The sequence below is a fragment of the Neolamprologus brichardi genome, chromosome 5, assembly GCF_056152115.1.
Source record: "Neolamprologus brichardi isolate AB-2024 chromosome 5, ASM5615211v1, whole genome shotgun sequence".
Classification (NCBI taxonomy): Eukaryota; Metazoa; Chordata; class Actinopteri; order Cichliformes; family Cichlidae; genus Neolamprologus; species Neolamprologus brichardi.
This window is the reverse complement of record NC_142108.1, coordinates 17,550,738-17,574,445: the sequence shown is the minus strand read 5'-3', so window position 1 is coordinate 17,574,445 and position 23,708 is coordinate 17,550,738. Positions and strand designations below refer to the sequence as shown.

Sequence of the window (23,708 nt, the reverse complement as noted above, 5' to 3'; positions counted from 1 at the left end):
GAGTCTCATCTGGTGTAGGAAAAACTGGTCTAGGCAAACCACTTGAAGGAACTGCAGCATCTAATATTGTTGAATTAGGGACAGGAGGGCTAGCAGACGGAACTGCACTAGAGTGACGGCTAACCTGTGGGGGCTGAGAGGGTGATTGACATGTTGCTGGATCCATTACTGGGAACTGCTCATGTTGCTGATGCGTTTGGGGAATGGCTTGTAAACCGCATACAGAGGATTTGCTTTCATCAGATGAGACAGTGTGAATTGAAGATCTGGAGGAACTGCGAGAATGGGGAGGAGATAATTGAATCATAAGTTGCCTAATCTCCCTCATCATCATCAGGAGTTCCCTCATCACCTCATCTTGATTTGTGGGTAAAGGAGCAGGGGATGTCTCTGGCTGACTTTCTGACTCCCCGTCAGGATCCTGCAGCCCATGTGTGTCTGTGTCACTATGCTGACATTCTGTTTGACTCTCTGTATCACATCTAGCACTTCTACTTCCAGGATACTGAACGTCATACTGCTGCAGGTGGGCAGGAGGTCGACTATCACGACTGGAACGTCTCACACCTTCAGTCAATGGCTGCTGTGAATCCATGACGCTAACACTACTCCGGCTCGGAGGACCATGTTTTGGAGGAAGGAAGGTTCAGGGTTGAGTAGTCATCATCATGGGCTCATCCGAGTAGAATGAGAATAAGCAGTCAATTTACAGGTTTTGTCGTTTTATTGAATAATGGGTAAAGGAAGGAAAGACACACATGGACTGCTATCTCTAAAAGGGACAAAGTATGATTTAAGTAACTTGAAACAATACATGAACTCAGGAGACTCAAAGAGTACTCACCTCAGCTGCCGCCCCATGTGGAAGTGAAGAAAGAGTGAGGGGTAGGTGAGTGCAGTCCTTATATAACGAGTGACAGGTGAGTGCAATTAAGGCCAAGCACCACACCCAATCAAAGGTGAGAAAAAGAAACAAGGTGCATTTGGTGATGTGAATGTGCTGAAAGGTGAGCCTTTACAACAGTGTCTAATGCATGCTCTGTAGTAATCAGAATTAAAAACAGGCCCAGACATAACAATAAGGAATAGAGCCAAAATAATAACAGAGAATAATAAGATTAATACTTCTGAGATTAAGATAATACTTCAGGACAGTACTTTTGCTTGTACTGTCCATTGGTCCTTACTAAGTTATAACTTTTAGGCTAAGAAGAACCAAGACGTTACATGGAGCTACATGCCTTTGAGTACTCAAAAGGGTGAAAACCACTTTGCATAGGCTCAAATGGAAACAAATGCAGAAACAAAGTATTACACTATATATAAAAGATGGACTTAGTTATTGTGAGATCACAGTTAATCTCTGCAAGAAACTTGCAACACGATGCATGATATCGATGCAGCTTGCAACGACGTGGCAGGTTGTGGTGAAGGGTTAAGAGGGCTTTGCAGTTACCTTGTTACTTCCGACAGAAGTCCAACTCACACATTAAGCCTTCTTGCTTTGGGCGTTTTTAGTCAACTGAATGATGAATGTATCTGGATCAGAGGGTTCAGCTGGGAGTTATGCTAGCACTAGTCATCTAATTTTGGTCATGGGCTGCTTTGTTAATTCACTGTGATAGTGAATGTGATGCTATTTCGGACTAGGAGAAAACAGAAACTGAACAGCCAAATCCTTAAGAGTACCTGTGTGTCATACAAGAAGCTACAGTCTAAATTATGCATTACCTTTAATACTTCAGTTTAGAAAGTGAGTCATCTAAAAAAGTAAAGCACCCACGTGGAGTTAAAATAAAGAGGGAAATTAGCTTCAGAGATTTTATTTTAACTCATTTTCAAAGTAAGTCCACATGCCAAAGTGTACTTTTACCACTGCTGAGAGCATCTGTAATGCATTTTGATGTATTTGTTCCCTGACCTTGCTGCTAAAGAAAGTAACATCAGTCATTCAAAATGTCAGACTGCAGGATCCCACAGAAACATTCTGTCTCTCACTGCCACGAAGAGGTTTAAGTGAACAGAAAGGAGACAAGAAAAAAAAAACATGCTGATTCCAAGTCACCTTTGATTTATTCAGTCACCTAAAATAGTACATTATTCATTTGTTGCTCTTTTCATTGCAGAACCTTTTTGTCCCCAGGTACAGCAGCCCAAAAACCCATTTCACCTTTTAAATGCCTTTTCCATTGTCAAAGGATTCTCAATGCAGTGAGCACAATGAGTTTATCTGTTAAATTCAAAATGGTGTATAAGCACAATAGCCCAAATTTGCTTTTCCAATTATGAGACAAAGCAATAATTACTCTGGACTAAGCTGCCTTCAAATAAGCCTCAAAGAGAAGTAGCTTGCATCATTATCATAATAAAGAAAATCATCCACTGGTAAAATTGACAGTTAATCGAATTAAACTGTTTCCTCGAAACCTGGAAAGAGCTGGTTATGTATGAACCATCACTGTGTTACAGAGGTGAACCCACTTTTTAGGAGAGGATGTACACCATCAGCCAGAAAAATCCCTTCTTGGTCCACATTAAATATGACCTAACAAGATACTTTTCAGAAACAGTTACTTACAGTTGCTGACAAGGTTAATATGAGGAGGGAAAACCTGTGTGGTTGTCAGGGAGGAAACTGGAGCGAGAGAGACCATCGACTCTTATAAAGAACCCCCCCTCCCCTCCCCAGTGACACCCCGTTTAAATATAAAGACATCCCAAAACGTTCTTCTTTTTTTTTTCCATCTGAGTTTATGTTACACAAAGACTTTGCTGTTTGTGACTCTGCATTTTAACAGTTCTGAATTTGACAGACAACCCCTGATTTGCATTCAAAAAGCATCATAAACATATGAAGCTACTCCATTGTACATCAATCGGGCTATTGAGTGGTAGAAACCTTCATTTAGGGAACATGTGGTCTGTCAGAGACAAATGCTCCTTAGGTGGTTTGTGGATTTATGCCTCAGCGGTCGTAGGAAGAACTCTCACAAACAGAGTTTTGGTGTCAAGAGATTTGACTGAAGAATCAGCTGGCAGCTCTGGAAAACAGAAACATTATTACATTTGAGAAGAGCAGTTTTTAAAACTTTTAAAACCCTACAGCTAAGGAAAGTTACTTTGCTTTATCAAAGAAGTTAAAAGAAACTTGGTGTCTTTCAGGAAAATGCTTCGATTTTTTTAAAATGACAATGCACTAACTCGTGTTTTATACTTTATTTGGATGTCCTACTGGTTACAATAAAGAATACACAGCTTAGCATCTAACAACATACACAACTAGAATCTTACAGCTTTCCCTACAAGCTGAAAATCTTTTTTTTAAAAATCTGCCTTTGTGCAGATTTGCAAAATCTATTCCAGTCACAGAAGCCATTTTTCTGCATGTACTACTAGGTACTGAGTAGTATTTTTAGGAAAATCTGGCAAATACATTTACATATTTTTACTAACTTTTCATGAGAAAGTGTGGGGGGAATCACCGTATCTCTATCAGGCATTAATTGCCTTAAAATCTGTTTCAGTGACGGTTTTAGTGATCTTTTTTTTTACCCTGAGTAAGGTCCTCATCCAGGTAGAGTTTGAGCCGCCTGCTGCGGAGGCCAAAAACTTTGGCAGTCTCAGAGAGCAAGCCTTCGTGGTTAAGACGATTCTGGCCTACTGGGTTGACCAGTAGGAGGGTACCCACGTCTCCTGATTGGCACTCTAGAAGAGATAGGGAGGGTGTAAAAGAGAACTGTACCACATGTTACATCATTAACAATGTTTTTTATTAGCAGGGCTGGTTCTGTCCTGAGAGGGCATATATACAAGCTTCAGCTGGGAAAAGATGAGGAAAAACATCCTGGCTGAGTAGAAGGGAAAGGTGAAAGGACTGAGACTGAATGACTCAAAGGATAAAGTTGAATTATACTCAATTTCCTGCAGTAGAAGCAAAACTGCATCATAACTGCACAACCAGCATGCATGACTTGGAAGAAATGGAAGAAAAGCCTAAACACAGCTACAGTTACTCCTTGTCAATATCCACTTAAAATAATAGGAATAACTGTAATGTTGACGAGAAATCCATATACATGGTAGTTGATGGTAGCGATGAGGAGACAGATGCCACTCTGTCTCCACCAACAGCTGGTTAACTTACAAAAAAAATGGAAAAAGATCTTGATGAAAAGCGCTATACAAATACAGGCCATTTACCATTTACCATGACCATTTGCCTGTGGTGCTGATGACCACAGGCAAGCACTTTACCATTTTTAGTTTTGGTGGTAAGCTAATTTAAGTGGCTGTGCAGGCACAAGTACAGAATAAATGAATAAATATACGAATCAATGTTTGTAGCCCCAGTGGAGGAAATTTGGTCTGGAGCAAAATCAATGTCAAACTTTTCATTTAAAACTAGTTCAATCTCGAATATAAATGCAAATATAAAGAGGACAAAAACAAAACAAAACAAAGAAAATCCCCTCAATATTTCTCTCAAATAAAACGTCGGTCAGACGAAGATTAATTAGGATTAATCTTTAGGAGTGAGAAAAGCGTGTTGTGCACATGAATTCAGTTTCTGTGGCTGCTTCTCTCACCAGCTGGCTGAGCGTTGCATAGTAGAAGGTTTACATAAGGACACGCGATGGTGTCGGTGGAGGGGGCGGGGCCAGGTGACGCAGTTCCCGCAGTCACTGACAAAGTTTTACCAGTCAGAGTCTGCACGTCCGTTTTGCTGGTCAGCTCTGTAAGAAACAGACAGTTACATATATACATATGTTTCATGATGATTTGAGAAATCTATAAAACCAACAAGTCCTCAGTCACACAGAGTTAGAGATCTGGTGGAGACCCCCTGGCAACCACCTGTAGCTAGGGAGCAATTCTTATTCTCTAACCAGTTAGTCAGTGGTTGTTTCATCCTGCCTGCTGCTGGATAAAATGAAGGCAAGGCAGTATTCGCTTTAGGTTTGCATCACAGTTACTGCTTAGTGAGTAGCTGTCGAGTGCTTGCAGACAAGTCGGCACAAACTACGTCCATGACAACCACAGCTATCACAACGAGGTCTCAGCACAGAAGACCTCTTTGTGGAATACTCATTTTTCCCTAGCAACTGGTGGTTGTCATGTACCAGTCTCTAGGCCTGCATGACTGGGGCCTAAAATATAAAATTCGTTTAACAATTATTATCACAGGATAATGGTTGTTTTTACTGTTGTCATGATAAATGAAATCAAAAAACTGACTAAGCTCTGTTGGCATTTCTCGCATGATAAAGTGCTCTAGCTTATGTCAGAAGGCTTTATGAAATGTTTATTTTCTCTACAGTTTAACAGAAAGAACCAGTTTATGACTAAATAATTAATTAATTAATTCTCTTTGATTTTAATTTGCTGGGGAAAAAAAAGTACAATATTATGTTGTTTAATAATAATTTAAATGATCCTTACTCTTAAAAATGAACTGCTCTGCAAAGTGGAGCTTTACAGCGAAAGTTTGCTACACTGTGTGTAACTACCCGTGTTTTCTGTTATTTTTTACTGACATTATAGCTATGAAGAAGATCAGAAAAGTGGAAAAGAAAAAACAGTCAAAATTCTGTGGAAAAACTATAAAATTAAAAATGTGCAGCACAAAAACAGCCAAAATAAAGGACCCAGAAATATATAAAAAGAAAAGTGAAATAAATGACAGATAAAATAACCGACTGGTAATAAAGGAAGAATTTTCATTGTTATTAAATATCTGGAGGTAAAAAGAAGATGTACATTTTTAAATAACATGATTAAATGTTCTCATAAAAAAGAAGGGAGTTTAGTTCTCACCAGTTCCGTCACTGAAGAATTTGAGCTGTGTGTTATTGGTTCCAAAGATGCTGCTGCACGCTTTCTTCAGCTTGTCCAAGTCTAGCCTGTTATCCCCTTTGGGATTCTCCAACAGCACTACACCCTCTGCACAAGAAAGCAGTTCAAGAGGATTATTAAAATAGCCAAACAGCTACTAAAAGTAAATCACAGGTAAGATAATGTTACTGTATTTATACTATAGTTGTATTTAATATTATATGTGCATTTGGTTGCACATATGTATAATCTCAATCATCAGCAGAGAAGATTTATTTTAACTCTATTTAAAATTAGACAGTTACAGTTTTCCTGTTACACCACTTAAACTGGAGAAAAACAGATTCTCTCCCCATGTGCTACCTTGTTCTTTGTTGTTGACCTTCACCTGGAGGTTGACATATGTGCAAGCTGGTCCATTTAGAGGAGCCCGAGGGGCTGAAGATCCCTTTACTATGGTTAACTCCAGGTCTGAACCCTTCAGCTGCAACAGACATAGAACAAAGAGTGAAAGAGTCAATAGAGAAAAGCACACATAAGTTTCAGTCTCATGACAACTGCAACAAATATACTTAAGAGATATGCAAGAAGGTAACCACTAAACACAAAGTTAAAACTAATTTTATTACTGTAACACCAATTTGAGTGCTCCTTGTGTATATTATGTATATGCTAAATACTTTCCAGCACGTTTCATGAATGCTTTAAGGTTGTGTCAGACTACAAGCTGCTACAAAACTCAGTCATATATAACCCTGCTTGATCTAAACGTATTCTTTTATACCTGGGTATTTTCATCTATGATGACACTGGCAGTTTTTGGGACAGGGAAGGGGAGAAGTGGAGCCTTGGTGGTAGCCAGGATGAAGTCAGTGTGAGCCTTGATCACAGAGTCCAAGTACTCCCCCTCTGGCTGGGAGCGGTAGTACACTGTTATCTCATCTGATGGCACCAAATGCCCCTAAGACCAGACATTAAGAGACAGGTGGCATGAGAAGTGAGAGTTTTTCTTTATTGGAGCAGGCGAGTAAACAGGCTAAAAGTCTTGCTTCAGTAGGTCTTCAAACAACAACACAAATCCAATGACTGCAAAGGACACAAAAAATCTTTAGCACAAGTAACTCTCTTCAAAGTTTTTTCTCCTCCTTTATAAATAAACTACATCTGGAGGAAATGATTACCTGAAAGCAAGAAGGAGGCAAACAAAATGAAAAGATGAACAAAAGAGTAGAATAGCTGGATTAAAAAGCAGAGACCATACAGGAAGAAATAAAGGTGAAAGCAAACAAGGGGACATTTTTACTGGATGACAGCCCATTTATTTTGGCATCGTATGCCGCAAACTTCCAATAACCTTGACATATTCAAACACATTGATCTAATCCTATTCTGAGTGTGCAGCTGGGCGCACACATGCACGGCCACACACACATGTACCAACAGTGTAGCACACACATTCTTGCAAACACGCCATTTGCAATATTTGGCTCAAGGGCGGACAGACAGCCAGGTACAGAGAAGTCGATAAGAGGAAGAAAGTTTAAAGGGTTTTCCAAGTCAAGGTAACTGATCCTACCCTGATGGGGCTACTACAGTGCACATGAGACTCTGTATGAGTGTGTGTGGTGGGAAAGGGGGGGGGAGAATAAAGCAACAGATCTCTCCAGTTGGGGAACAGTCCATTAAAAATAAGGAAATGGTGACCCCTGTTTCTCAACTCTGCCTCCCACGCAAACAGTGATAACAGGTGCAACCCACCAAACTACTACCAAACATGTACAAGAATTGCTAAAAATTAATTCCCATCCACAGGGTGGAAAATTCCTGACAGATCTCAGTTTGAAATAACTGGAGGAATTTAACCTGGCAGGGAGCCAATGCACACCACTGGTATAGGGGGATGGAAAAAACTGTTTGTTGCTTGTGAAAACAAGGGGCTGTTGGCTAATCCGTCTTTACTCCCCAGACCACTTCAAAGCTCGAACATTAGAATCTGAAAGGGGCCAGACTGTAATTAAGCTTCCATTAAGCCTGCCTTATGATGGAGAAACCTCTAACTGTGACGCTGCAGTGGAAAGATTTCAAAACTGCCCGGACAATACAATGAGACATAAAGACGAACGGGGGGAGGACTGGGGTGACGGAAATATAACAAAAAGCAAAGTTTCTGTTTTGACTCTACGCTGCAGTCTTGAAACATCATCAGATCAACTAAAATGGGAGTGGTTTAAAGGACTATTATCATACATGTGAAAGCAGGGGATTGTTTGGTTTGTTTAAATAAAGGAAACATCCTCAAAAAGTTCACATCTGAAGCAAAACTACTCAAACTGCCTTAGTGGCATGTTTTGTTTTGCTGTTGCAACTACGTCAGGTTCTGCTTATTAAACACTAGATTGTAAAATTCAGTAGTGGTGTGTTATGTGTCCGTCTTGTTTCCACAGCTAGTAGTGGTCCAGAAATAAATGCCCTACCTTCTTGCGTAGTTTCTGAATGCGGTTGATGACCTCTCTGGCAACGCCTTCGTCCACCATAGACTGATCTGGGGTGACATCCAACAGCACCAGGACCTAAATGATAACAGATCATGAGCAGAAGAGAAGAGGGGAAAATTAAACTCTTAGCAAAATTTATGACAGAACTCTCCTGATGTTTTTCTGTGACTTGAGATGAAGGTGGCGCTCTAATAAACAAGATTAAATTCTGGGTGATCATAACTTAATATTTCAAACAGGTCTATCAAATTTAAAAAATAAAAAAGCCATTTTACATTATTATTACTATTATTTTATTTTAGATTAAAACAGCTGGTTGGAATAATATTTAAGCTGGAGGTTTAATTAATTTCATTAGTATTTATTCTAATCCAAGCTTTTATGTCTTTAAGATAACGTCAGGTACTTTTATCCAGAAAGTGAGAAGACCATTAGTTAATGTATCTATAACTGTGAAAAATGTACATAGCACTGTCTGCACAGCAAGTTAACTGTGTGCTGTGTTTTCCAATAATACTCTTAAATAGAAAGAAACAATGAGGTGAAATGTGCTCGTCCTGGCATACAACTTTAACGAACTCCATAGTTAAATTTTCTCTTATTACTGCTATGCACAACCCACAAAAACTGAATATGAGTCATAAAAAGAAAGAATTTCACGCAAAATAAAGATCTTCAAGCATTACCAATCTCCTAATATACACATACAGCGGCCATGTTTTTTTCTACAGATGTACAAATGCTTGTTAATGGAAATATCTAATCAGCCAACACTTTTTGGCAATTCATGAGCAAAAATGCTAATGCTAGGTTGTTTCCAGCTGAGAGGAATGCAAAAGTAACTTAAATAAACCCTTGGTACAACAAAGGTATGCAGAAGAGCATCTCTGAATGCACAAAATATCAAACTTGGATTACAGGAACAAAATATTGTATTGGTTGCCACACCACTCCTGTCAGCTTAGAACAGGAAACTGAGGCTGCAATTCAACAAAATTTGGACAATAAATGTCTGGGAAAAACACTGCCTCATCAGATGACTTTGAATCCGCTTCAACTTTTGTATGGCATAAATTACATGAAAACATGGCTCCATCCTCCCTTGCATCAATGATTTAGACTGCTTATGGTGATGTGGTGATGTGCATGGCATCGTTTAAACTGTTTAAATGCCACGGTTTACCCGAGTATTGTAACTGACCATGTCTATCTCTTTATGACCACAGTACCCATCTTCTGATGGCTCCTTCTAACAGGAGAACTCAAACAGCCTCCACAGTTACCAGATCTCAATCCAACAGAGGCCCTTTGGGATGCAGTGGAACCAAAGATTATCATCATGGATGTGCAGCCAACAAATCTACAGCAACTGTCTGATGCTATTGTGCCAATATGAACCAAAAGTTCTGAGGAATGTTTCCAGTCCTTTGCTGAATCTATGCCACAGAGAATTAAGGCAGTTCTGAAGGCAAAAGGCCGTTTAACCCAGTACTAGGAAGATATACATAAAAGCGCCAGTGAGTGTAATTAAATTACTTTAAAACTGAACCATCCAGTCCTTTAGCTCATTGTTACAAACTATTACTTTGAAAAGGTTAACAAGAGTTGACAAGAGCAATCTTTAAGCAGTTAGTCTGCTATCCTATTGCCCAAACATTTACAGTGTCAAAATATAAGACAACATCCAGGCAGCAGTAAAGGATATACTGTCCGCTTCTCATTTTATCATGGATAGAAGGAGAGAAAGATGAGTCAATGTACACATAAAACAATAGAGAAACAGAATATGAGAGAGAACAGAGCGTCAGACAGATGGAACCTGAAGAGTCAGTGTGAGCGAGTGAGCAACAGAGAATTAAAAAGCCAGCTCAGTAAACTGGTATTAAGCTGCAGCCGTGTGGCATGTATGCGGTTGAAAGAGCACTGATTAGAGAGGGCCTCTGGGAAATGCATATATACTGATTCCACTTAGCTGCGAAATAATTTCATACATCACACTTACAGTAAAGAAACATAAATACATTTACAGCATGTGGCAGCTTGGTGTAGCAACAGCAGCAGAGTAGTTCTTTTTTTTTTAAGATCTAGTCACTGAGCACCTGAATATAGTCAACATCGACAGGTAGCCAAAGCAAAGAGGTTGCAAGACCACCTCCTCGCATTTTATTTAAACTTCACACGGTGGCCAAAATTCTTTGGATACAGGGTTGTAATACCAAGAGCACCGGGTTTACCTGTGCATCAGAGTGTGCTTCATATTGTGCAGAGCCTGAGCTCTGATCAAAAGTGTACATCAGCCTCAGGTCCTCCTCATGGAGCTCATGACCATCCACCACTATGGAGCCTACAAATTAAGCAGATAATTCATCATAAATATATACATTTAGCAATATAACGTTCATTAAACCTATTTATATCTCTGTTTAAATAAATGTGCCAATGATTTGGTGGAAGAGTTCATCTCCTGACAGGACTTCTAAAGGAGATTTGAGTTTTAATCACAATGAAGAAAGTGCTCTCTTTACATTTATAACTTGAAAGTTAATTTGTTTTCTTGTTTTCTGGGGTCTGGACTGATGTTTGTTTGTATTTTAATATTACTTAAAACTTAAGTCTTTCTAGCTGCATCCGCACTAGATCTGAGCTTTAAAACAATACAGCAAATGCAATCTGCTCAGGTTTATATCTCCATTTTGCCAGTGGCAGCAATTACCCATATCTCTGTTCTGACTAAAAACCATGACCGTGTTCTCCTGTCCTCTTCACTTTTCCTCACCCGGAGGCTCGGTGAAACAGTCGCTTCATTTCTCTCTAATCTGAGATTTCCACACTTTAATTTCCTTTGTCCCTCCCTGCTTTGTTGCTGTTTTACATCTTCTATCTTAACCATTATTCTTCCACCTCATGAAAGTAATAGCATCAAAAGGTATAGGTTATGAATATTGGCCACAACCTACAATCACTTTCTAGCCTAACGGTCAATCTCTCGCTTTTAGAGTCATGGAAATTACACAAAAAGTTTAAAAGTGGACTCAACTCAAGTGTGAGCCATTAGCTTTTTTCCATGGTAAGATTCATTTACTCTGACTGTTCAGACAGACAAAATGCTCCACTAGCGGATCAATATAACTCATCTGCAAACCAAAAACAAAGGACTTCTGTTGTTCATAGCTTCCATTTAGTTTAGTAGCAAGCAGTTTCACATCATGGCTTGCGTTCGATTTTAATTGATGAACTGTAACTTTGCAGTAATATGAACATTTTCTTCTTTCTGTGCCCTCTCTCCAACATTTTTCTACCATCTGTCTCTTTCCATGCATTGCTTCTTTCCGCCTCACAACTGGCTGGACTTCAAACATGCAAGTTATTGGAAATCTTAAGTTCCCACAGTCCAGCTGACCTCTTCTGCCTCCTTCCTCAAAGACTCTGGGGGCTCTCCTCATCTTTCTATAATTGGAGAGACGAGATACCTTGCATTGCTTTGATCCCTACCCTGTTCCAGACCAGCTAGTGTTTGGATTCAGAGGATAAACTGGTTTCCTCATCGAGGATTCGTCGTTAACACTAACTGATTGTTCTTCACCACTTTATTATTTGTTTAGCAATATCACTGCCAGCTCATTAATAATTTGATAACTCCACTAGAAAACAAGTAACATTAAAAAAAGGATACATAAAGATGAAGTCAATACAGAACATAAGGCCTCTAATTTACAGCAACACTGCTAAAACAATTTTGTGATCATTTACTTTTTAAAATTTTTAGTCACCTTTCTTCTGGAAGGCTTCAAGCTGTTCGCTGGTGAGCTCCTTGATAGAAGCAGTGATGGCTTTGAAGGCCCCCTTTAATCTCTTGCCCAGCACCATGTGGTCTGGCTCGGCTCTCAGGCGGATACCATACTTGTCCTTGTCTGTTGAAAGTGTCAACTGTCGCACATTAAGCTCCTGGGGAATAAAGAATAGTCAAAGACACCATGTCATTGTCTTTTAGTTGGCTGCAAAATTGTTAATATCCCACACTGGGGAATACAATGTCATCTGCCCAAGACTGATACAGGTACAAAAACAGTGTACAGTAGGTCACTCGTACTATGGATGTGCTTGGAACTCAATATTAAATTCACTGTAATGACATACCAACATCTTATTCTACTATACTTCAAGCAAAACCTAAGCTAAAGTAAACTGTTACAGGGGAGTTACTGTACTTGTATTACTACTACACATATGATTACGTACATGAACACTCACAATGTACAAGATTTATAGACTCAAGTTTTGCTGTTAATAGAAGTCGACTGATAAATGATTGATTTATGCATTTCCTGACTGCTTGGATAAGCTGGCTCTTCTGGCGCTGTTGTTCCAAACAAACAGACAAACTGTGCAACATGGCTGAAGGGTCCTTGTCCAATCCCTTCTTTACTTTACTTTAAAAATGTTCATTCATTGCCCATTACAAAGGCTGTTCCCATTAGATCAGAAAGGAGCATTAATGTGAACCTGCCAAACTCACAGGGCTTCAGCTGTTAACAGAGAAAATGGTTAAGGTTTATTTATTTATGTAGAAAAACAAGCAGATACTTCTATTCAGTTGAAATAATACAAAAGTTAAAAACTTTATATACTAGTGTTGTAAAGGGCAAGTCAAAAATGATCACCATTCACTCAAAGAGTACATCAGCCCTGAAATCAAATAGTCAGTAAGCCAGTCAATCTGTAAATCTCCAATAAACCATCCCCCCTTTTCAGTCAATATTTCATTTTTCAGTCTGGGGAGGAGGAGAGAGGGGGGGAGGGGGAGGGGGAGAGAGAGAGGGAGGGGGGGGGGGCGGCATCTGTGATCCAGTCATATCAGCAATACTCAATCACAATGCTGTAGGTTGTGACTGAGATCAAGCTCTAGCATGGTTGACTTGCTGACAGAGAGCACAGATAAGCTTTCTGTAGAGGGTCGATGTATAAACCTTAAGGGCACTGGGGGGTTGAAAATATAAGCTTACTTAAAATGGGATTCTATCAATGGGTTGATTTCACAAAGAAATAGCTCATTTAATCTTGAGGGTAAATATGGCTTTGAGGTTCTGTTAGTCTGTGTAGGGGAACGTGTATGTGATGACTTAGTGTGCTGGTGCATTACAATGAAGGAAGGCTGTCAGCTCAAAAAAGCAACTCATTTCATATTTGACATAAAGCTCAGAGGAAACTAAGCTGACAGAGTCACCAACAAGACTGTCAACAAAGCAAAGCTGACCCAAGCTAAAATTCAGATGGCCACAACAGCCAGTCTCACTCTGCCTCCAACCCCTCCTCCCTGAATGTTAGGAGAATTCATTCCCGAACACTGGCCACAAAAAGGTCAAACCTAAAACATAAAGTATCTTTGTTATGCTTAAAGATGAATCTATACTTAATGCGGTTTTATTGAAATTAAGAAACAATAGAAAAATTCAGCTTCCAAAGATTGTTTACCGGGCTGCAAGGCCTCCACTGCTCTCAATTCTGACTCGATAAACCTTGTTTACTGGCAGGAAAGCTAGAGGCTGACAAGGTTAAATGTCCTCCCCACCAGAAATAAAACAGAGTGATAGATAAGAAGTGGCTAGAACTCAGATAAAACTTGGAGGATCCAGCAGAAGACGCAGCAGAAGCTCTTTTCTGTAAAAGTTGTGTTAATGTTCGTCAACGTAGTCATGTGGGAGGTTGAATCAATTTTCCAATTTCAAGAAACAAAGACGTACAAAATCCTGCAAAGGTGAGAACATTCTTCTTTATGACAGTACTATAATGTCTTCTTTTGTTGGAAAAATAAAAAGGTAAGGACTTCAAGGATTTAAAGACAATGGGGATTAGTCTGCAAGCCTGTTAAACACCTGAATTAATCCTCACTGTCTAGTAAATAAGCACACACTGACATTGGTACACAGAAGACTTATGATATGCTCTTAAAAAAGAAAGCATGCCTGTGATTGCACTTTGTAGTTGAGAAATGTGGCAACTAAGGTAGATCAAATGTTAAATAAGATTTAGAGGCATGTGCTTCGCCCCTCTATTTGCACGAAACAGACACTGAAATTTCAATTACAGCTAAAGATCCAAGTAGTGTGTGAACATGTACTCCCTTTGATGTTCATCCCCTCTATCAAATCAACAGCAGTGGCTTTGGAGTGTAAACACGGTTCCAGGGATGTTTCTCTTTAGATTATAAGTTAAATAGTACTGATCACAGCACAGTAAAGCAACAGAATTACAGGCTGGGGAAAACCTTTGCAAGAAAGTGACAAGAAAATACCCCCTCCAACAGTGCATGAGTAAAATCAAATCAATCTCCCCAATTTACCCAAAAACAAAACAAAACAAAAAAACGCAATATGAATACACAATACAATATAAATGTTTAAATGGTTGGGTGTTCTATTTACTTTTTCCTAATTTACTTACTTCAAGTATGTATTTCTGCAGTGACTCAATGTCCTTCAGAGCCTCTGGGTCCTGGTGGATGACTACAACCTCCTTCAATGGGTACTGTAACACAAACCAAAAAGCTAAAACCAACATTAAAGAAAAAGCATGCACAATGCAAACTAGCATACACCTACAGCTACATTTAGATAATGTAGCTGTAAAGTAAACTACCAATTCATCATAAACCTTGTTACAGTATGAAAAGTAAGTACATTTTGACACAGGGTCAATCTACTGCAATTACGAGAAAATGAGCAACAAAAAGCAAAACTGCAATTCTTAAATCCTGTGTTTGGCTATATATTGGATCATTTTTTAAAACAGAACTTTCTATATAGTATTATTATTATTTACATTTGGACAATTACATCTATTGAGTTTTCTATGATTTTTTTTTACCCAAAATAAATAAAGAATACTACTACCAAGCAAAACAAACATAATATGGCAGTAACTCAGAAAATGATCCAGCACCTGAGTCAGACATGGTCCATATTACATCACATCTGATTGAGTCTGACTGTGTTTAAATTGTGTCTCTTTTTGTTTTTCTGAATGCATTTCTGTTTTTGGCAATGGTGCTTTTCAAATTAAGTCCAACATTTTATCTGAAAGAGCCTCTTCATAAGCTTTCAATCACATCACAAGAAGGCAATGGATGAATCTACTGATAAACAATGTAAAATGTGCATGAAGGTCCTGGAGAAATAAAGTACGTGAACATTGAGTAAAGACTCTTCTTGCCACATTTTAAATCATGTTTCCTATAGTAGGTACAATGTAGATCCCAGTGGATTACAGAAGTGGATAGGGTCAAAATGGTAATCTACCTTGACAGGCAGGGTCTTCCTGTCTCTGATCACTCTGCCCAGCTCAATCACAGACTGCATCCGAGAGACGGCGCCTTCAATGCGCTTGTCAATCAAATTCTCCCTGTAAAAACAGAAAAAAAACATTGAGTGTCATACTTTCCATGTTATCATATGCAGCACCGAGTGAGAGAATCAGTGTTTGGATAACTCAGCCTATTCTGTGACACCGGAGAGAATGAGATTGGGAATGGGAATACCATCAACTGAAACTAGAAGTGACTGAGCTCTGTTCATTTAAGCCACGTGACGTCAGTCTCCACTCATAACAATAACACATACTCTTAGGATAAATATACATTATTCTGTAAAACTATGTGTAGGGAATACTTGGGTGGACAGCAGCAATCCTCATCTTTTGTTAATGGTGATTTAAGAAATTAATTGGATTATCTGTTGAGGAAAACACTAGAGAACAGCAGGGTCAGTACCGCATATATAAAAGACAGAGTTCAGAACCATCTATTTAGCTCCACTAATAAGGTACAACAAGACTTCCACCTCTGAATTCAAATTAGAGCTGTTCAGCCACTAATAATCACACATAATAGCAATATTATCCCTAACTATCTGCAGGCACACAGAACTATGCACAATGCTTGTTCATTTACTCGTGGCTTGTGCCTTCTCAGTGTGCACGCCACATTGGAGTAAAACAAGAGGAGTGGGTGGCCAGGGACAACCAATCATTTAATGAGGTGATTGACGAGCGGCTGTTCCCACCAGCTGATTGGTAGCTGACCTTTGGGAGGAAGGTGAAGTACTCTCATTTGACAGCAGGAAGGACAAGCAGCTAATAAAGCATCAACCCTGAGGGCTGCCTAAGTGACAGGGGAGATTATATGAACCATTACACAAACTATTTTCCTTATGCTAAATCAAATGGATATTTAATCACGTCAGAACTTTTTTATAGTTAAAGATGATGCAATTAAGTTTGGGCAATTAGAAATTCCTCCCAGGCATTACAAAACTGATCAGCCGCCAAGCCACAATTTTTACTGGAGTAATTGAAGTGAAAGGAAATGAAAAGAACACATTTTGTGAGCTATATCCATTCTGCAGGGCCGACAATCAAGAAAGGGTCTGTGCAATTCTGCATGAATATTTCTCAGCCTCTTCTAAAATCTCTACTATAACACTGTCTAAAGACAGAAAAAGATATTACCCTAAAAACCCCAAACAGGATCAGACTCATTTTATAGAGAAAACAGCAGTGAACAAAAAATTGAAAAAGTAACTCTCGATATCAAAGAGTCTTAGCTGGCTATTCCATTCAAATAGCAATTTTAAGAATGATCAAGAATTGTTTTTCTTCTTTTAAAATGTAATGAGGGGCACATTCTTTAAAAACTAGGGTCACTGTGTTCAATATGTAAACAATCTAAACATTCAAAGATAAATGGATGAAGATGAAGAACAACAGGAATTAAGGGACAGAATGAGAAAAGCCTGGAAATTACAAAGAAAACACTGAAAACTTCTCCAAATCTACTTTGAAGAGTTAAGAGTCCAGTACAATTGTGATAAAGTACAGCCACGCACTGTGGCTGACCCTGATTAGACTACATAAGCAGTGGATATCCTCTCAGAAAAGGAGCTAACACAAGTGTGCTTTCTGTTTTTGAGTGCTATGTGCCAAGAAAAGCCAATGAACCCAGTTGACCTTGGTTAGATTAAAATGGCTGAAGAACAGTTTCAGATTCTTAGTTTACTTATGCACCTAAATTGCAGAATATACTTGCAGCTGGAGGTGGCTCCCCACATTCTTCAATCCTGTTTTAAAAGTTAAGTCATGCTAACCTGCCAGCCCATAGCACTTCCTCTTTTTATGACACTATGATGAACTGCCACTAGCAATGGTAGACCTTTTCTGCTTTCTGGGAGATTTGCTGTGAGCTGGAGGGCCACTCTGACCAGGGCATGGTTCATGTGCTGCTATGCCAAACTAACCAAAACTGCACAGCAGAACAAGGACTACTGCTGCCAAGACAGAAGAGTTACTTCTGTCTTCTGTATTACTAAACGGTCAGCTGATTATCTATATGAAAATGTACTTGAATTATCTGTAGATGAGAACCTGATTTAGAGTACCATTTTATATTCATTCAAGAAAGGTTGTTCCTCATTTCAAATCATTAAACAATATCAGAATACATCTTCAACTGTGTTTCCAGCAACTTGGATTTTCCATCCATTACCCTCTATTTAGCTCTGTCTGGATCTCCAACAACTATTGATAACTGGATCTGGAACTGAAGCTACTAAATGAACAACTTTTGTCCCACTCTATGTGATTTCTTTTCATTTTCTTTCGCCTGGTGTTTTTGTTTTTCCCCCGAACAGCAGTGACAAAAACACCGCAGAGCTGAGCGGAGCTCAATGGAGTCCCCTCGGCTGCAAATTCTGTTTTTGTCGTATCCATGTGATCTACTGTTGACAGTAATGATAATAAACACATTAAGTGGCAAAAAAATTCCTCTCAGATTACTGAAAGGATTTTTCCAACCTGACTTGAGGCAGCATGAGATAGTGGATGCTGCTGTTGTCCTTCTCTTCCACAGAAGCAGGGTCAATGAGGTGACGCAGATTTTGGTACATCATCTCGGTAATGAAGGGTGTGAAAGGAGCCTGAAGGGGTAGAAGGCAAGAAAGCAAGTACAGAGAGAGAAAAAGAGAAAGGGGAAAATTTATTGGATGAGTGACACTGTAGTTAATTTACATTTTTCAGACAAGAAGGTCTAAAAGTCAGAAGCGCGATTTTTATGTAGTTTTTTTTCCCCTTAACTGTCGCTAAAGATCAAACAGAATTGTGCCACTGTGAGTTTACTTCTTATGTGATTCTCTTCTATTCCAACCATGGCTAATTAAGTTGTATACCACACAGCTGATCTGTATTGATCTGTGTTAGGATTACCGATTCTTAGCGAGCCTCATGCCTCACATGCAAACATCAATGTGTTATAAATAAAAACTCCTACTACTCATGAATTATTCATAGTTAAGTGTGCACACAAACACACCTTTACAATAGCAGCTTTATGCTTTTATTTATTGCATACACAAAAGCACAACCTCACCACAAGAAATTTTCCTCATGCAATCTCTTCTCTCTCCCTCTCTCTCAGTCTCACACACACTAAAACACAGAAAGCGGATGACTCACCATCAGCCTGCACATGGAGAACAGAACACTGAAGAGGGTTTCCAGCGCCCACAAGCAGTCCTCAGTGCCACTCTCGCCCTATAAAGTTCACATGCACATCAATAAGTTCTTTCCCCTTGGAACAGTAAAAAGATTTAAAAAATGCCCTCGCTGACATTAGTGCATGTGCCCTGAGTTGAAATGAACCAATTATTCACAAGCATGGCTAAAAACGTACTTCTATAAAATGTTCACAGGTGAAGGATGTGTTAAAGATGCTTTTAACAGTAGTTTAAATAAATAATTAATACTATTCATTTAGTAATTACAAGACTGTATTCTGCACCAAATAAAGAAAATATTCTGCAAAGTGTAATAATATGTATATCTATTATTGTATACAGCAATATTTTGAGTCATCATTTAGAGTTTAGTATGAGTGATATATCATTTGCTTTCACCCACATCTTCTTTACATAAAACAAGAACAGATTTAGAGCTGTGATCTCACCTTCAGGCGGCGTCTATTGGTCCTAACGTACCAGTTGGTGAGCATGTCAACAAACTTGACCAAACGAGGCACAACGGTGTACAGGCGGTAAGCTGTGACCAGAAAAAACTGTCAGTCTAATTACACTGGAAAGAGAAACATCATAAATAGTTGCACGCAAGACTTAAGGATATAAGAGTTAGATATAAATCTATTAATGGTGGTGGGGACTCAACCCCTGCTGGTTTAAGGTTAGGGTTAGGATAGGATAAGTCTCTGGAGAATTATGAGTCATTGTCACGTAAAATGACTGAAACATTTGCATGTGTTAAGAGCGTCTGTCTCACCTTTCATCTCAGCTTTGAAGAACTGTATGAGGGACTGCGTGAATGACTGAATCCATTTGTCCATGATATTGTCGCTCTTCTTTGCTGTGTTTTCATTGTATAGGAAGTGAATATTCTCCTCCTAAGATGTAAATACATACAGCCATATATATAAAATCATTGCTCAAGCACAGATGCAAATTAATGCTATTCGGTCCTCTTACAAGAGCAAGAGGTGAAGAATTAGAAAACTTGCCAAAAATATGCTTTGTGTATCAATAAGAAAAGTAGAAGCAGCAGTAGTTTGGACCGCCACGCTTACAGCTCAGTCACAGAATAAAAATAAGATGGGAGTCTCCTTGTGACCAAGGAAAACCTGTGGTTACCCACTGATTATACTGTGTGGGTTTTTTTTTTTCTTGTTGTTGTTGGGGTTTTTTTGCTGTCAAAGACAAACTGCAAGTAGTTTAGCCCAGAGGTAGAGCATGCCACACCTTCAACCTCTGGGCAGTTCAAGGTCATCACACCAGTATCTTGGTGGGAGACAACCTATCTCCAAACAGGGATGAGGATGCAATTGCTCTTAATCGAATATGTTGCGTTCATGGGCAAGTTTGAGCACACACAGGTGCTGCACTATTTCATATTTTTGAATCTGAACTTTTAATCAACTCATCCCATTAACAATAGCTTAATAGCACCTGACTTAAAAATTTACAGAACCCACTGTTGATGTCAGTCTAGCTTGAAGTTGCACCTTCATTCATGTTTTTTTTCTGGCATTATTGGGTTCTGGTTTTAAACTTGGATTTAAACTATATTCCATGACTCGCCTTAAGGACTGCAAATCTAAAAGTCATCACGAACAAGTGGAGAACTGGCAAATCGCATAATTCTCCTGTCTTTTTTATATTTAAACTTAGTTATTTCTTAAAGGCAGTTGCAGATAATTACTATTTTCTTAGGAGCACTATGCCACATAAAGCTACTCTCAGTAAGTATCCCATTATTTGGTAAGTCAAGATACTGAGCAAATACAAATGAATAATAATGTTTTTTATATATAAATATGCACAGCAGAATCTAGCTTCCAAGTTTTTCAAATTAGGCTGAAATACCCAGCCATCCATTAAACACTAATATAATATAACACTATATATAATACAAGTTATTACTGCAGACTTTGGATTAACAACAACAAGGTTTTTTTGTGCCAGCAACAACCAAATAATAATTAATTGGCGGATATTTGTAGCAAACTTACGTGTTATGAGAAAGTGCTGTGATTTGAGAAGCAGGAAAAGCTAGAGGAACACTGCAGGAATTGTAAAGATAATGAGTCTGACTTTTGTTCATTGCAAATGTACCTTCTGTAACCTTTGAACATTCTGCACCAGGAAGCGATAGGCATTATACCACGGCAGGAACACATCCTTTAGCACATCTCGCACACCCTCCTCTTTGAAACGCAGGTTCTCTGCTCTCACTACAGGAGAGTTGATGAGGTACAGTCTGCAGAGAGGGACAGTGGAAGTGAAGGAGGTGGTGAGTGCAGATCAAATATTAGCGACTGAGAATAGAGAAAACAGAGAGTATACAGGTACTGAATAAGGATAACCCCAACCAACCCCTGCTGATGGCTTGACTCCTTCACAATCATCTCGAAGGTTTACAGAGAAGGCAAATATCCAGTGACAGTTCTCTAGATGAAAGTGCCTCATTAATGCCACTCGTTACAACCAAAGTATGAAAAGAGTTTCACTTTTGAAATTAAAGTTCCATTTTAAATACACAGTGACTTTGATTTACATTCAGTCTTTCTAATGGTTGTTATTACACTACACAGCTGAGGGTCATGCCTTTATGACTTACATAGAACATGATGCATGATATTAATTTTCACATCAACAATATATGCATGATGTGACCGTTTTTATTTTAGTGTATTAGTTCATGTACATCTTGGCAAAGATGCCAAAGCTGATTTATGGAAACCAGTGAGCTATCTACAAGCTGAACCAAAGCAATGGTTTAATAAGTTTGATTTATGTTCATTTCTGTCTTACGCCACTTTGGAAGATCAATATTTGTGGATTCGAGTGTGTTCTTAAAACCTAACACAAGCGATTTTCTTTTAAAATTCTGTTAAGCACATTAAACACACACCAGCAGCCAATCAGTGTATGGAGGTATGAGCAAAAGCCTCTAAGCAGCCCTATCAGCTCCCAGCTGCACTGACAAAAGAGTCTGAGTTTTATCCAAAACTCAGTTAAAAATGAACAAAACTCTCTATAAATGCTAGGAAAACATTACCGGATACTTTCTGAAAAGTACTAAAATAAAGTTATGTGACAGTGTGCATTTTCTCAATATAAAGTTACACATGTCCACCCTGAAATGCTTCAAGGACATTTTGTGCCAAAACCAGTTTTTACCAGCAGCAACCATCACAGTGCAAATTAATTTCTTGCCTCCATTAAAGCCACAGTTGACAAATAACCCATATTAGCGTAATATTCTCTGGCAGGCATCAGCATACTGATGGACATATTTTTTTTTTTGGGTTCTGTAAGCAAGCTGAATGATGATGAAACTTCACGCAACAAGCAATGAGTAATTTTAATAGCAGCAACACTGAGATTAATTTGGAAGAAAAATAATACAGAATAGGCAGAATCTCCGACTGCTAAAATATGTAGGAGATGGAGTTGTCACTACTCAAAAGTACTAAGAAAAAGTCCTTATAGTCTGTACATCAGTCTGCCTTTTGAAGCTCACTACACCATAATGGTTATACTGTAAGCACTGATTAAAGCCAGAAAAGTGAAAAATGAAGGTCTCAAATAGAATCAGATTGTTGCCTTTTCCTCTCCATTTTAGCAGCTCTCTCCCCATCAGTGTATATGTGAGCATATGGTGCAGCTGCATAGTGGTTTATTCATTAGGCCATATGGCCATAGTGCTCTTCCTGCTCGGGGCAAAGGAGAAAGAATGTATAAAGAGGGGCATTTGTATGCATGTAATGTGCATGAGTGTGTGTGTAATGTATGTAGGAGTGGGCCCATTTGCATTTAAGCATAGACAGCAATTCAAACTTTTTAAAACGAAAACACAAGTGAAGCTAGCTCACACCCTGCCACCGGCGCACACAAGCACTCACGCTTCACAAACACACACTCGCTCACAGAGCTGACCTGAGGGCATCAGCTCCATAGCTCTGCACTATCAGTCCAGGATCTGGGTAGTTCTTCTTGCGCTTGCTCATCTTCTGTCCATCGCTGTGGGATTGAGACAAGCAAAGTTATTAATGCACGCATGCATTAAAGTGCATGTTGGAAACCATGCACTTCATATTCAAATTAGTCAAGTCCTTCCAGGTCAGTAGGCCGGCGAACATAGAGCTGCACTTAGACCCCAAGGCTGCAGAGAAGCAGCGGCTCTGAAGCCTAAATGCTGCATACACACATCACGCTGATTAAGAGTAAAGGGGGAAAAGAAAAACAAAGATGGGATAAATAGGGGGAAGAAAACTAAAATAAAAATGGTGGTAATGAGGTGAAGTAAATAGTGGATTTAGTGGGGGGAGAGCACAAAACACAATATGTGTTGGGAAAAAGAAAATTTCTGCACAGAAAACGTGCAGGAAAAATAGCCCGGAATATTTGCTTTGTCAGCAAATCCTCTTAAAAGAATGAAAAGAAATATGAGCCTGCTACTGAATTTTATTCTGTTCCAAAGACCTCAGTTCTCCTCTGTGTACATGAAATATCCGTTGATTACTGGGAAAATGAATAGTGAGGTTTATTTGAGTCAGTCCCAGTTTTGCCATCCTGGAGCCATGAATGCTCCTCAGTGCACAATTCTTCAGCTGAAAATCGCCCCAAGTGCGCAAACGAGTTTGACATTAAGTCCCGAAAACTACACATTAGTGATGAGTTTGTGAAAATTAACATTTTAAGAAGAAATGAATAAGCTGCAAATGGTATTTCAAAGTTATCAAATATCAGGAGACCCAAATACTAATGCAAAAAAAGTGTTATTCTTTAATTAAAATACATTTTACGAGCTCATTTAAAGGAGATGCAC

At 39.0% G+C, this 23,708-nt stretch overlaps 1 protein-coding gene across 1 annotated transcript in view; it reads right to left on the bottom strand.

Annotated features, from left to right (window-relative positions):
- Positions 1-1,851: 1,851 nt before the first annotated feature.
- iars1 (isoleucyl-tRNA synthetase 1) overlaps positions 1,852-23,708 on the bottom strand; it is a 56,655-nt gene continuing 34,798 nt past the window's right edge. The window contains exons 18-34 of the mRNA XM_006783280.3: positions 22,817-22,900; positions 20,990-21,134; positions 19,644-19,764; positions 19,318-19,409; positions 18,828-18,905; positions 18,171-18,292; positions 15,623-15,725; positions 14,769-14,852; positions 12,098-12,272; positions 10,562-10,671; positions 8,307-8,402; positions 6,617-6,793; positions 6,196-6,316; positions 5,815-5,940; positions 4,587-4,733; positions 3,553-3,705; positions 1,852-3,041 (exon numbers count right to left, since the gene is read on the bottom strand). Coding sequence (XP_006783343.2) covers positions 2,959-3,041; positions 3,553-3,705; positions 4,587-4,733; positions 5,815-5,940; positions 6,196-6,316; positions 6,617-6,793; positions 8,307-8,402; positions 10,562-10,671; positions 12,098-12,272; positions 14,769-14,852; positions 15,623-15,725; positions 18,171-18,292; positions 18,828-18,905; positions 19,318-19,409; positions 19,644-19,764; positions 20,990-21,134; positions 22,817-22,900 — 2,017 coding nt within the window. The 3' untranslated portion in view covers positions 1,852-2,958. The remainder of the gene's footprint in view (positions 3,042-3,552; positions 3,706-4,586; positions 4,734-5,814; positions 5,941-6,195; positions 6,317-6,616; positions 6,794-8,306; positions 8,403-10,561; positions 10,672-12,097; positions 12,273-14,768; positions 14,853-15,622; positions 15,726-18,170; positions 18,293-18,827; positions 18,906-19,317; positions 19,410-19,643; positions 19,765-20,989; positions 21,135-22,816; positions 22,901-23,708) is intronic.